The sequence below is a fragment of the Hemicordylus capensis genome, chromosome 1, assembly GCF_027244095.1.
Source record: "Hemicordylus capensis ecotype Gifberg chromosome 1, rHemCap1.1.pri, whole genome shotgun sequence".
NCBI classification, from domain to species: Eukaryota; Metazoa; Chordata; class Lepidosauria; order Squamata; family Cordylidae; genus Hemicordylus; species Hemicordylus capensis.
In genome coordinates, this window is record NC_069657.1 from 350,636,876 (window position 1) to 350,652,023 (window position 15,148).

The window sequence follows — 15,148 nt, forward strand, 5'->3', positions numbered from 1 at the left end:
CTTCAGCCCCTGTAGTTCTTCCGTATACCAGGGGGCCAGTTTTGAAGCAGGTCGGAGAGGACGCTTAGGAGCGATCATGTCTACTGCCCCGGTGAGTTTGTTGTTCCAATTCTTCACCAGGACATCAACAGGATCACCGGCAGAGCCAACACTGAATCCCTCCAAGGTTTCTTGAAATCCTATGGGATCCAATGACCTTCTCGAGCGGACCATCCTAATAGGTCCCTCGCCCCTGCGAAGGTGGGGTGTGACTGTGAGTCCAACCTTAACCAGTTGGTGGTCCGTCCATGACAAAGGGGAAATCACAGGATTCCCCACCCACAGAACACCACCCTGATCAGAGTGAAAGACCAAATCAAGCGTGTGACCTGCAACATGCGTCGGTCCCAAGACCACTTGAGATAGGCCCATAGTTGTCGTGGCCACTATGAACTCCTGAGTCGCTCCGGACAAATTGGTCCGAAAAATGAACATTGAATTTGCCCAGCACCACAAGCCTGAGCGACTCCAACACCAAGTCCGAGACCAAGTCCGTCAGCTCAGTTAGGGACTCTGTTGAGCAGCAGGGCAATTGGTACACCAACAGAAGTCCCAGTCTATCCCTGGTCCCCAAACTTAAGTACACACATTCGATATGGTCTGACACTAACAGGGATCCTGGTAAGGGGGATATTATTCTTGTAGACCACAGCCACTCCACCTCCTCACCCCCGGTCCCTCACCCGCTCCTCAACAGAGTACCCTGGAGGGAGAAGCTGGGACCTCACTGGGCCCCCAGCCTCCCCCAACCTGGCAGCATTACAGAGGAGCAAGGCAAGGTTCCATGGGTGGTCGGCACTGCTCCCCAAGGTCAAAGAGCTGGCAGGACAGCCGGAAGGGGAAATAGCTAGTAAATTTCTGTGTTCCCTTCCCCTGTAACGACCTGCTGACCTGCCAACGTTACTTCTTCTGTTCCCCAGCACCACCAGAATGGCTGCCCCACAGTCAGAGGACACGCCCCCTGTCTCCCCATCTCCAGATAAACCCAGACATATTATAAAAGTTCGTCACCCAGGACAAATTAAAACAGAAGCCTCTTTATTAAATGCCTCCCACTTACAAATACCTGGGCCAAGAGACCTGGCCCTCGCCCTCGCTTTCCCCCGAAGCCCCTTCAGTGGCGACCCCGCCAGTGGCAGGCCCGCTGCCACAGGCAGCGTTCTTATATAGGGCCAGAGAGAGCCCCTCTGGTCAGCTGACAGGCTGGAACTGCTAACTCACTCCTGGCCCCGATCCTGCAGAGCAGCCAGAGGCCACAGTTCAACTGCCAGAGGCCACAGTTCTACAGGTCAGGCAGGGGACCAGCAGGTGGACTTGCCTTCCCCCTCTCCCTCTCCTGCAGGCAGATGTTCAAGGCAGCAGCAACAGACAGCCCACACCAGTCTCTCACCCTGAGGGGTTGCTGGGAAGCAGGTGGTCTCTCCCAAGGCTGCAGGGCTTCTAACAGGTTACATTAAACATTATATTCTATCAAAAATAATTTTAGGAAGCTCCTAGCATACAGTATATAAAATAATTGTTATTGATAGTTTGTTATGCGGGTGGGGAAAAACAGTTCAATTAGCAAATTTCTGATTATCATAATCTGAGGACAAGCAAAAGGAGACAGTGATACTCATCATGCGCTACTTGAGATGGTCTCAGGGACCCCCACTTTTGGACACTGGATTATTTAGGCCTTGGCCTGAACTAGCCAGGCAATTCATATGTTTACTCATCCATCCATCCATCCATCCATCCATCCATCCATCCATTTATTGTTCCATTTTAATGCCACCTTTCATAATGCATCCCAAGTCGGTTAGATCACAGCTTCTATTTTTCAGAAACAGCATTGTTTGCTTGCATGGATTACATTTTTTATATTGCCTTTTCTCCAAGAAGCTCAGGACAGTATTTATGGCCCAGTCTCATCCCCTATTTTATCCTGATTAGTTCTAACTATAACAACTTGTTTCTTTTCTTTTCGCTTTTGCTGCTCACCTGAAGGGCACTCCTGCACCCCTTTAATATAATAAGCATGTCACAGAAAATAACAATAGGGGCATACAATCCCTTCAGACATGAATATGTATCTATAGGGAGAATACTGCATAGAAACAAAATAGTTCTAGGGTTTTTCTTTTTATTTTCCACATATGAATCAACATTTTGCACATTCTCACTGAGGTCAATTGGCCACCACTGACTAATCATATCCAAGTAACATTAATATGCTCTTTATGCCTGTTACATCATTCATCGTTGTCAGACACTGACGGAAATTAAAATGCAGCATATTAAAATTCTGTTCTCTGCCCTAGGCGTGTTCTAGTTGTTCATGTTGGCATTTCATGTTTAATCATTGATTTAAATGAGTATGAGTAAAAATAATAATTAACCCCCAATTTAAATAAATGCAATAGGGTTGGGTTTTTTTGTGTAGGGGGTAGGGGTGTGCAAGCCAGCTCTATCTGAGCCACGGTTCAAATTGAACCGGCCCAGTTCAGCCAGTCCAAGTTCTAATTGGACCAACCTTGGTTCTAAGAACCAGTTTGTGAGCCGGTTCAGGTATACTTGTAGGATTCCTTGAGGATTCCCCTTTACATATAAAGGGGGCATTCCCTAATACTCCTGAAAGGCCGCCAGGGGAGGAGGGATAGCGAGAGAAAGGGGCCTCCGTACCTTTATTATTATTATTATTATTATTATTATTATTATTAATTCAATTTCTATACCGCCCTTCCAAACATGGCTCAGGGTGGTTTACAAAGAGAAATAATAAATAAATAAGATGGATCCCTGTCCCCAAAGAGCTCACATTCTAAAAAGAAAGATAGAAAGATAGACACTAGCAACAGTCACTGGAGGTACTGTGCTGGGGGTGGATAGGGCCAGTTACTCTCCCCCTGCTAAATAAAGAAAATCACCACGGCAAAAGGTGCCTCTTTGCCCAGTTAGCAGGGGTCTTTGCCCTTTAGCAGAGGCAGTGGCATAGGCGGCAAGATGCCTGCAGACACATCGGGGGTGGCAGGGGCCGTCAGCAGGGGCCCCTCTAAGCCCTTCGCCAGTCTCTCGAATGCCAGCCAGGCTGGCTGTGGCCCAGTCTGGGCTGCCATTCAGGAGGCCAGTGGGGGCTTGTAGGAGCCCCCCCCATGTCACTGCCGCCATCTTGCCACCTTTGCCACCACCTCCACTAAAGGACGAAGGCCCCTTTCTCTCACCACAACCACCCCAGTGGCCTTTAGGGAGGATTAGGAAATATCCCCTTTACTTGTAAAGGGGAATCCTCAAGGAAGATGTACCCTTTAAAAGTGTACCCAAACTGGCCCGGGAAATGGTTCAGCCCAGTTCAATGGTCGACCTGAACTGGACCTGGTCCAGCCGAATCTGAACCAGGCCGGGTTGATTCGATTCTGGTCTGGATTCGAACTGATCCAGCCTAACCGGTTCCATACACATCCCTAGTATTGGGCTGGCTTATACATAGTCATGAAATTCTCAGGTTTAGTCAATTCCCCTCCCCATTTCTTTTTTATTTTTATTTTTTTTAGGGTTTAAAACAGGCATGGGGTGTGTGTGTCAAAATGTACATATAGCACCAGCCTGTGTTCACACTACATTATCAAACTGCTTTTTGAATTTGGGAATATCATGAGTAGTTCAGACAGTCTGCAACATCACCTTCTGAAAGAGGATTTCTCAGGAAAAAGAAGTAGTTCTGGTAAGAACTAATCTGCCTACTTTATTTTCACTAAATCTGGTACAAATTGTTTAGGCAATTTACAAGTTAGCCCACTTGTGCTTCAAATATGCATGCGTCCATCTTTAATTATGGCTGATGACATCATCACAAACAATGTCTTTGAGGTGTTTGTCCCATGTGTCCCTAAAACTACCAAATTCAGCCCAAATAGGTTCCCACTTGTGCCTCAAATGTTCACATGTCCACCATCTTGAATTGGGATGCATGACATCATTATAAACTACACCGTTGAGGTGTCCCTGTGTGTCACAGCTGTAGCAAACTTGGTTCAAATTGGTTAGGCGGTTCACAAGTTAGCCCTCTTGTGCCTCAAATGTTCACATGTCCACCATCTTGAATTGGGATGGATGATATCATCACAGACTATGCCCTTGAGCCATTCCTATGTGTCACTCACTACAACTGTACCAAATTTGGTTCAAATTAGTTAGATGGTCCACAAATTACCCCATTTGCAACTGAAATGTTTACGCATCTGCTATCTTTACTTGGGGTGGGTAACATCATCACAAACTATGTCACTGAAGTGTCCCTATGTGTCCCTTCAACTGTACCCAATTTGGTTCATATTGGTCCAGGCATTGCAAAGTTGATGGGGGTAACAAACACACACAGAGAGAATGATCTTTGTGCGATCCTATAAGCTTACTTTCCTTAAGGAAAGTGGGCTAAAAATTAGGTACATGCACATCCTCTTAAGGTTATACATTATTTTGAGTAGACTTCCTTGAGTTGACTTTGGCATGCAGCAATGCTGCATAGACTTGGCTTCTTCAGGTCCCTCCATGAAGTTTCTAGCCTTTTTTACTTGGGAAATGTAAGGAAAAGCATGGAGGGAATACTCTACTCAGTTGTTGAGGTAAGAGGTAAACCTGCTCCCACTTTCCCATGCTTGGGCAATGAATACAAAGGCATGTTGGGTGGCAGAGAACCACTATTTTGTGGAAATTGCTTCTTTACTGTTATTAAAATTAAATCTTATTCCCTTATCATATTTTATCCATCAAATACCCCTGACATATAACATATACCCCATAATAATTATCTGTAATTATTGTTTTATAGATGCCATTGACATACAGTTCCCTTCCACTAGATCCTTAAGGCTTGCCGCCACAAAATGTCTAGCTGCAGGCCTGAGCTAACTGATGAATCTAGAGCCGGACTGCACAACTTGGGCCCTCCAGCTGTTGTTGAACAACAGCTCCCATCATCCCTAACCACAGTGGCCAATAGGCAGGAATGAAAGGAGTTGTAGTCCAACACCAGCAGCGCTGTGCAGCCCTGCTCTAGAGCCTGTTTGCTTTTGCTTTGGAATCTTTGTTGCCTGCCATGTTATTGCATGGGCAAAAGATCTAGGAGTGGGAGCAAGGTCGAGAGATGCAATAGCAAAAGTTAAAGGTTCCAAAGACCAGTGCAGCAGTGATATGTGTTTTGTTAAAAGGAGTTGACCCAACTGAGGAAAGTGTTGGTTTTTTGGCTGAGGTCTTATGCAAGAGATTATTTCTTAGGAATTTACTGATGATGAGAACCAAAATATTTGGTAATCCTATGCCTATGAAATATGGATAATGATGGCAAAGAACCTAGGTCATCTATGCCATAGATGAATTGATGCTGAAAACATGGGTTCTTCTAATTAAACCACTGGAAGGGTGAAAGACATATGGAATCCTAGTTTGTCCAGCTCTTGTAACAATGCAATAAGGACAAGTAATGGAAAGATTCTATACAGGATCACATTTCCCATAAGAGATTCTGCCAGAGTTTTCATGTAGACAGCAACTGTAATATATCCACTTATCTTTGGACTACGTGAACGGAAGACAGCTGCCATATGTTTCCTCAAGACAGATGATATCAGCTTTGTGATGGACAGCTAAATTCTTTATCAAAAGATACATGCAAAGAGTCTGAGGGATGATAGCAGGGGAGGCATTGTTGACTTGCCCTTAGATGGTGAGAGTTCCTGTTGTATGTTATGAAGGCATGGACATATGCACAGAGGCGCTCTTACCCCTGGAATTCGGGACCCAAGTCCAGGGCCTCTACACCTCCTGGGGTCCCCCAAATCTACTTTAGTCTGTCCTGGGTGGTGTGGTTTGTGCCCTCAAGAACCTATGTGTTAAAAAACAATGCTTAACTTGCAGCAGGGGGGTGTCCAAAGGCCTTGAGGTCCAGGCTCCAAAATGTCCTAGGTGCACCTGTGCATATGCATTATGGACATGTACAAGGATCAAAATGTCCTGAGTGCAGGATCAAAAATACATTGACTGCATTTCAGAGTTTGATTCAATTGGTTTGTATTTATGCAGTTTTTTGTACCATGACTGGAGAGCTTTAAATCTAAGAATGGGGAGTTTGAAGTTGGTGTGCAACAAGATGGAATGAGAACTGATCATGTTAAAAAACAGGAAATGTGTAAACAAAAATGTTTGACCATAGTATTTCTAGATGAAGATCAGAGGGAAATAATGCGAAATATCACTCATCAGAAATGTGGTATTGCTGTTTGTTTTGTTTCTTTCAAAGCATACAAAGCAGTTGTTGTCATTGGTGCTTTGAATGACCACATGGGCCTATCACTGTGGAAAGCAATACCCACTCTGCCAACTGGGTCTAGTGGTCTAGGTACTGTTCAGACATGCTAAGTTGCAGCCCAAATGAATTTGACCCAATTAATGTTGTCTTGCTACTTTGTGAAATCACCCTCAGTTTCTGGGCAATAAGCAAAGGAAATGGCTAATCGTCCTAATGCTACGTTTATATAAAGGGTATTTCCCACCTCAGAACTAAGGAAAGGGAAGAAGCACACCTGTAAAGGCTGAACATCAGGGCTAATTTGGCATAGAATTAGCTTCCTGTTCAAAAACTTGCTGGGGCATTTTGGAACACTTTCACTTTTTTATTTTTTAAAAAATCTCCTTTTTGTTGCTGTGTAATAATAAAAATTCTAACACCACAAAACTGCGGTTTCCCACTGGTTCAGGTCTTAACACGATTGAACTGTATTGTGTTTAGACAAACACTGAAAAGTGCTTCCACTACTTTCTGATTCTTTACCTCCCAGCCTCAGCCTGTGATTTATTACCTGCCTCTTAAATGTGACAGTTTTGTTGATATTCTTTAACAATTACCACACCCACTCTACTATACTATTGAAAGAGGCTTTCTTTCCCCCCCACCTCCACCCCCCCCCCCCCACAGCCCCACTCAGCTTGCATATTGGTATGTCATGTTGTAGATAGTAAGCTGGAGTGCACCAAGTTGATAAACCCTCATTTTTCTTATATGAAATAACGGTTGTGCCAGGGTTGCTCAAAGCATTCACCAAGGAGCTGAACCACAGAGCTCAACAGGAATTGAAGCTGGAAGTATAAGTTATAAAAAGAGTATTTTTCCTTTCCTTCAGTGAAAAACTACAGCATTCGACGATTTGTATTTTGGGCGGAAAGGTGACTAGGAGAAGCATGATAGAGTTTTATAAAATCAGGAATGGAGTGGGGAGGGTTTCTCTCTCTCTCTGTGTCTCTCTCTCTCTCCTTGATCATCCCAGGATCATCCAGTGAAATTGATTGATGGTAGATTCAGGGAAAACCAAAGAATATAGAGTGGTCTGTGGGGAAGGAGAGTTTAACTTACCTTCCCCGCAGAGGATCTCCTTCAAGTCGCCCACCCAGATGGATCGCCCACCCAGATAAGCAGTGGCTCCTGCTGCAGTTCCCGGGGTTGGGGTGCCAGGATGCACCACCACTGCATGTGACCCTGTCCCCCAGAACCCAAATAATTCACCATGCAAGTGCGAGGTACATAACTGGCATCCCCTCCCACCCAACCCCCGAGTGTGCCAGCAACAGCTTCAAGCACCACGGCTGACACACAATCCAAAAAATGAGGGTAAGGGAGCACTTGCTCCCTTAACCTCGTTTAACTGGGAGGATACTTAGGCAGGTTTGCCGCCGTGTAGCTGCCAGGATCAGGCCCGATCCTGGTGGTTCATACGAGCATGAAGAAACCAGGCTGGGCTCCCTTAGCCCGGTTTTGTATGCCCATGTGAACAGCCTCTATGGCTGCCATCCTGACAAAGAGGTCATTCACACAATCAAAAACCATGTTCCATTAAGGTTTGGGAGCTGTGTGTGCTCCCAATTTTTGGTTGTGTGTAAGGAAGGTAGGAGGAAAACCTGGATAGAAGTGATTGTGTGGAAGCAAGGTAGCAGGGAAAGTTTCCTCCTACATTGCTTCCACACAGTCACTTCTATCCAGATTTTCCTCCTACCTTGCTTCCATACAACTGAAAATTGGGAGCATACACAGCTCCCAAACCTGAGTGGAACATGGTTTTTGATTGTGTGAATAACTTCAAAGTATACACTACTCCTTGGGTCCTCTAGCACGTCACTGGGGATATTTTTAATCTTACAGAGCAATTCTGGAGTACAGGGAGTGCTCTGAACTCTTTCTCTCTTCCACAGTAGAACAGAAGCTAGGTGGCCCAGAGAGTAATGTGGGTCCTAGTGTTGCATGCCTGCAGGAGCTAAAAGCACTCATGCTTCATTAGTCAGGGTGCCAGGCAACATTTCTTCATGCAGTGCATAATTAAGTTATGAAATTCACTGCCATATGACATGTGATGGCCAATGGCTTTAAAAGGAGACTAGACACATTCATAGAGGATAGGTCTATTAATGGCTATTAGCAACTTCTATATTCAGAGACAGGGAGGCATGTCTCACGATCAGTGAGACTCGCCGAGAGCGGGTTAGCAGGGAGAGTGGGCTTAGCCCGCTCTCCCCGCAGACAATCAGGCAGGAAGCCCTGGGTGGCTGGATCAGCCACCCACATGACTGCCAGTTACGTCACAGAACCAGCAGGGGCTGCGGGGATCGGGGGCCATGTGACCCCCAGAAGTTCCAGGATGCCCTAGGGCAAGGAGGCTTGTTTCAGCCTCCCAATAGGAGTCTCCTCGTGTGTGTGGAGCCACGCTGTGGCAATACACAATCAAATAGATGGGGTTAGTGGAGCGCTCGCTCCGCTAACCTCATCTAAGGGGAGAGCTCCGTAAACAGATTACCTGCTTTGAGGACACCAGGCCCACTTCTCGCGCTCACCAGAAAGCAGGCTAGGCTCCCTTAGCCCGCTTTTTGGCGATCACGAAAATTGCCTCAATATGTTTTGGAGCTTCTAGAGCCAGCAGAATGGAAAGCTGGAGGCATGAATCCCAGAGCATGAGGGAAAATGAGAAGGCAGATAAATAAGTTCTAGGGATAGCACCCAGAAAAAAACAAAACCAAAGCTTGACCCCAAAACATCATAGCCCTGCAAGTGAGAGGAGATCAGTGGGCTTCCTAGGCAGGTAGAGTCATCCTGACACTTGAAAGGATGTCCTAACCTTGGGAACTCTTAGTTCTTCAGCCAAGTGATTCACCATAGGGGCTATAATGTGCAAACAGAGGCTAGGAGACACCATTTCGGGGGGGGGGATTAAAATTCATTTATTTTATATTGCATCTATCTTAAAATGGTTTTTGAATCATAGACCCCATGAAAGGAGACCAGGATTTTTAGTATAAAAGATTCCCTTCACATTGACAGAACTAGACAAAATGAACTGTAGCTTTCAAAGACACTGACCTTTAAGTTTTTCAACATATGCTTTTCTGCTTGTATAGATTGAAATGAACAATTCTGCACAGCTCTCATCTCTAAATATATATAGGTCTAGTTAATAATATAGTAGTTTTGACAAAACTGGATCCTTTATGAGTTCTGAGACCATTTACTCAGTACAAAATTACCCAAGTGTTTTTACTTTGTTAAAGTGTCTGGCCTCAGGTATCTCACAAAGGAGAACAATATGTAGATCCAAAGGTTCTTGGTTCCAGACCCAGTTTTTGGACAATACCTCTGTACAAAGAACTGGGGGATAGTCATCACTTCAAGTCCTGCATGTGAGCTTCTGGAGCATTTGGTCTTAAGAGTTTTGAAATAAACAATTCTGAATCTCAGTGGGGGCTGAGGGGGAGCCCAGAACAGATCTGGGGATGGAGCCAAAGATGGAGTCCAGATATTTTTGTTTGGTCTGGGAGTGGAGCCCAACACAAAAGTTGTTTTAAGGCATATAGTTATTTTAAGGAGGCGGGAATCCAAGAACAGCGGAGGAGGGAAAACACTTGATGTTGCTCCTTTCTTTTTTCTGGCAGTTGGCGTCTGAGCATGTGTGGACGCCATCTTGAGTGGTCAGCCTGGCTGCTTCATACAAACAGCACTGTTCTGTGGCAGTGGGGGGCGGGGGAGGAAGCGGAGCTGCAGCGGAGGGGCAGGTAAGACCTGCCTTCCTCCTTTTAAAGTGCCTGCTCTCCACTGTTCCGGATGTGCATGAAACACTTCATGCACATCCCTCATTCTTATGTTCATGCTTCCATCTTAATTGGAACTTCTCATCCAATGTTAATGGTGCTATACCTACTGGGCAGAACTGGACCATTAACCAATAGTTGAGAATTATTACCCAAGCTCTTGCTTGTACTCTCTGTAGTCCTGGCTCTGACTACAGTGTTACATATGACACACACCTGGAAACCTGCAAATCACTTTAAAATTTGGATTGTATACTTTCAAGTCTTATATAATAGGTTATGGGCCATTGTGCCCCATATAACAGTTGGCCCAATGGTTTAGCTCCAAATAGTCTTATAGCTGCGGAAACAAACTCACGGTCATGCCCTTACCCTCGGATAGTGAAGAGGAGGAGGAAGTTGCCAACCCTCCAACAGAGCAAGAGGAGGAGAGTTCGTTTGTTGGGCTGCAGGAAGAAGCTGAGGCATCTCAAGTTGAGGCTGCAGGTCCCGAGGGTCCGTCAGAAGCAGACAGGCTGGGGGTCAGCAGTCAGACTCGGAGCTGCTAGAAGTACAAGCGATAACCCCCGAAGAACGAAGGTGTACCAAGCGTCGGCAACAGCGTGATGCGCAGCTGCAGCCTTTGAGACGAAGTGAGCGTCTCTGTAACAAGGCAGATAATCGCTGAATTTACAGCAGCTGGCTGAAGAAAGAGGGCAATTAGCCAAGCACTATAAATCTGTCAACAGACCACGACTAAGTTGCTAGAAGCAACATGTCATTCCTGGAGCATTGCTGCAGCCCCAGCTTCTGACTCTGAAGGATTCCAGCTTTGTGTTGGCTTTGGAGTTTCTGGCTGTTCCTGACCAACCCTTGTTCTCTGCTTATGACTGGACTGCTGTGCCCAGTCACTATTTCCTTCCGTGGAGAAGGCCTTGCACCTTGTTGGGCTCTGGACCCGTGGATATCTGGTGAGCAAACCAGGTTGTGGGGGAAGGCAGTTTGAACCTGATACTTCCAGTAAATTGTTCTCTTGTGTTTTCTTTTCAGACCAGGAGGGACTCCAAGAAGCTGCCTGCAACCCTGCCCATGACCTCCATGAAGACGTAAGACGGACAGACTGGAGAGGACTCCGAGGAACTTCCAGCGGCCTTGACAGAGACCTTGACTCGGATGCCAGACGGACAGGCTCCTGACACTCACCACCTTGGGAACGAAAAAAGCTCAAAATGGCTGCCGTGCTTCTGTGCACTGGCAATACAACATGTTCCATATGAGCCTTGAGCTTATCTGATTTATGGAATACAACTCCCAGATATTTAAAGCATCTAACTTGCTCGAACTTATGGCCGTTAATATTCCAGTTATATGACCTGGGTCTTTTTGCGAAGACCATGATCTTAGTCTTCTGATAGTTGATCAGACAATGGTCTTCTCTACTATATTGTGCATGGATTCACTTTTACAAGTATACCTGTTAAGCCCCTCAAGGGCTTGCAAGGCGGATTTTCGAGCCAGGCTTGGCTGGACTCAAACTCGGACCAGCATGGGGCCGGTTCAGTTCAAGCATGCATCTTCAAGCAGAGTTGGCTCGAGCCAGCTCACACACCCTTAGTATTTTCATATAGCTTATATATTAACCAGAGTAGCCTTTTGTCTATAACAGTTGCCCTTCGCTTTTCCCATAGTATCACTCTGGAGATTGAATCAAAAGTGCATCTGAAAACCACAAAGGCCACAAAGAGTGATTTGGATTTACTAATATACTTTTCTACCAAATGATATAACACCAGCACTTGATATAAGTAGATCTTCCAACCCTAAATCCCACTTGCTTCTCCACTAAAATATTGTCATTGTCCAACCACTCTTGTAATTTCTCACATAAGTGTCTTGCACTTGATTTATAGCTAAATCCCAATCCTTCAGTACATACTGAATAATCTATCTATCTATCTGATTTCTATACCACCCTTCCAAAAATGGCACAGGGCGATTTACATTAAAATAAAAACAATTTAAATCAATTAAAAGTTAAAATAAAAAACTATATAAACAATATAAAAACAATTAACAATTAAAACATTTAAAGCAGTTTTAAAACCCTGGAAAACCAGGGCAAACATATACAGCTTAAAAACAGTTTAAAAACTCTGGAAGGCCAGGCCAAACAGATAAGTCTTAATCACCTTGCCCAATAAGTCTCAATCACCTTGCCCAACCAAGGAAATTGGAGACTGGCCTATAACCATCCATCGCTAAGGGGTTCAGGGAAGGCTTCTTAAGAAGTGGTCTAACCATGGCCTCCTTCAAACAAGGAGGCACCCTAACCTCCCTCAGAGATGCATTTTTGATATTAACTAGGCCACCTCCAACAATCTCCCTGCTTGATAGAAACAGCCAAGTGGATAAGGAGACCAAAATAGGTGCAAACCCATCAGTGTTGGCTTTAATTAGTTCCGTGGATATAAGATCACAGCCCACAGCTTTACCAGATTTCAAAAGGTTTATCAGATTTTTAATTTCTGCCACAGATACTGCTGGCCACTCTGGTAAGCAGCCTACTGTAAAGTCTGTATTATCAACCTGGCTTTAAAAAAATATTATTACTTAATTTTATCTCTTTATTAAAATAAATTTACAATTTACATTACAATACTATATAACATTAATCAATCAACCTAGCTTTCAAAAAGAGTTCTATATTCTCAGGCTTCTACAAGGACATGGCTTGCCTGGGAATCTTATTATAGAATTCTATAATCCTCCAAAATAGAGCAGATTCCTTGGCTGACATACCCTAACTGAGTATATTAACCTTCTCCCCACCCCTCCTTTAAAGCATCCCACTTTATAATACTAACCAAGTTTTTGTATTGCTTTTTAAAATCCATAAGTTGTTGGGTGGTTACAGACCATGGGTCATACCTATGTGCTCTAAAACTCACTGTAAGGGCCTTTCTGGCATCAGTAAACTCTTGGTCAAACTACATCTCAGTAAAACTCTGGCATGGAGTATATCCATTTTCCCTGGAAGTAAGGCACTCCTGTTTAAGTAGATTATAGATAGCAACAAGCTGATTTGGCCCAGAACATCTGCGCCCCTAGTTTTCCCATGGCCCGCCGGGCGGCGGCTGCTTCTCCTCGGCCTGCCGAGCTACGGCCACTTCTCCTCGGCCGGCCAGCCCGACAACAACCACTTCTTCTTGGCCTGGCAGCTGGCCCAGGGCAGCCACCTCCTTGGCCAGCCTGGCACTGCATCTCCTCTGCTGGCCAGCCACCCGTTCCTGTTGCTAATTCCCAGATTGCTCACGAACTCTCGCAAGAGCTGCCACACATGGGATTATCAATGGATATGTTTATGAAAATTATATATAGAGATGACAGAATTGCTTGCTCCCATCTGCAACATGTCAACATGGATTAACTGAAGGTCTACTGAGTTTAACAATCCAGAAATAACTTTACCCCACTGCTCATTCCACCTAATCTGGTGAGTTGAACCTCACCCTCTGTCACTGGGCAGAATACACTCCCTAGGCACTAGGGAGCTAAAGATCCAAGACCAGAAGAAGAAGATCGCTATCGGTCCTTGGCTTCATCTCCATTCACTCAATATGATAAACTAAGTTATGTGAGGTGAGGAAATAATCTATAGTGGACATTTTTGATCCAGACCAGTATGTATACTTTCCAGGGCGATCACAACTGACTGCTCCATTCAGAATGCACAGGTCCAAACGATTAGACATTTGTGCCAAGCAAAAGCCTGCCAGATTACATAGCATGTCCCTTGATAGACATTAAATAAACTGAAATCGTCATCTGTGTCAGATGGGCCACCATTTAAGTGGTTCCTTTTCCGCTAGCAGTAGTACAACTTTGTGAAGCACCACAACTGCAAAAAGTCCTTCCGTGAGCACCACTGTAGGTGCGACTTCTTATGTCTAATTTTAGCTGATAAGCATTTCAGAGCAGGGACCTGTTTCCTCACATTTTGTAATGAACTATGCACAAAGATGGTGCAGCCAATCAGCCATCAATGAAATTTCAGGGGTGCAGATACTTCCCTACACATTTGAGGAGTCCCCCTGCATTTTACTCAGCTCCCACAAAACATATTTTTCTTCCCTGCAAAAGTGTTTTTCCTCTTTCCTGAAAATATATGTGAGGTGCTCCTCCAAATTTCCCTCTCAAAATTTAGTAATCAATTCCAGAGATAGTTCTCTGCATCATTGCTTCTGTCTACTATACAAAGTTGGTAACTCTTTAATCAGTAGATGGCTATAACCTTTAAAATAGTGGCTTTTGATCATTCCATCATTCAGGTTTTCATTCTGTCTCTGAAGGCACTGATATTCCATTGCAGGATGGAGGTAACATAAGAAATTAATTCCATATACATACACTTAGAAGTAGGAACTAGAGGGGGGAAGTGTTAACTCCTTAGCCTGTTACCTTCAAAACTGCCATCTCTCCCCTTTCACTGCCCTACTTAGGTTAAAGTCTGTCTTACAGGTTTTACTTTTTCAGTATCTACAGAATGAGGTATCACTTTCTCCTTTAGGAATTCCTTGACATAAATTGGTGTGTTGATTGTGTGATGTTTAACAAAAAAGAGCCCTGAACATTATGCAGCCACATGCCAGCATGACATCTGTTACAAGGAAAAGGTGTTGAGCAACGCTCATCCAGATCAAAAAGTTCTTGAGAGAGTTATATGAACTTTCTGAGGAAAACAAAGTTGGGGAAAATATATGGATGGTCCAACTTCTGTTACCTTTCTCTTTAGAATGTCTATATAATATGCTCTTGCTTTGGAAAACAGAATGAAATTGTATTGTTTAAAACTAAGTGTGCTTAACTTTTCCAATATGAAGATAGTAAATATTCAGAGTCACTCTTCCCTGGTTCTGTGGAAAAGCAAACAAATGGAAATCTGAGCATGCCTACCTGAGGGACTGTTTCTTAAGTCTGTTGCTCCTGATACATATATTATGCAACTTGATTCCTAGTAATACACTGG

General features: G+C 44.5%; 1 protein-coding gene across 3 annotated transcripts in view; it reads left to right on the forward strand.

Moving 5' to 3' along the window:
* The first annotated feature begins 1,332 nt into the window (after positions 1-1,332).
* Positions 1,333-15,148, forward strand: part of MYB (MYB proto-oncogene, transcription factor) — a 102,952-nt gene continuing 89,136 nt past the window's right edge. For all 3 annotated transcript variants that reach the window (XM_053288345.1, XM_053288363.1, XM_053288372.1), the window contains exon 1: positions 1,333-1,486. In XM_053288345.1, coding sequence (XP_053144320.1) covers positions 1,386-1,486 — 101 coding nt within the window. In that variant the 5' untranslated portion in view covers positions 1,333-1,385. The remainder of the gene's footprint in view (positions 1,487-15,148) is intronic.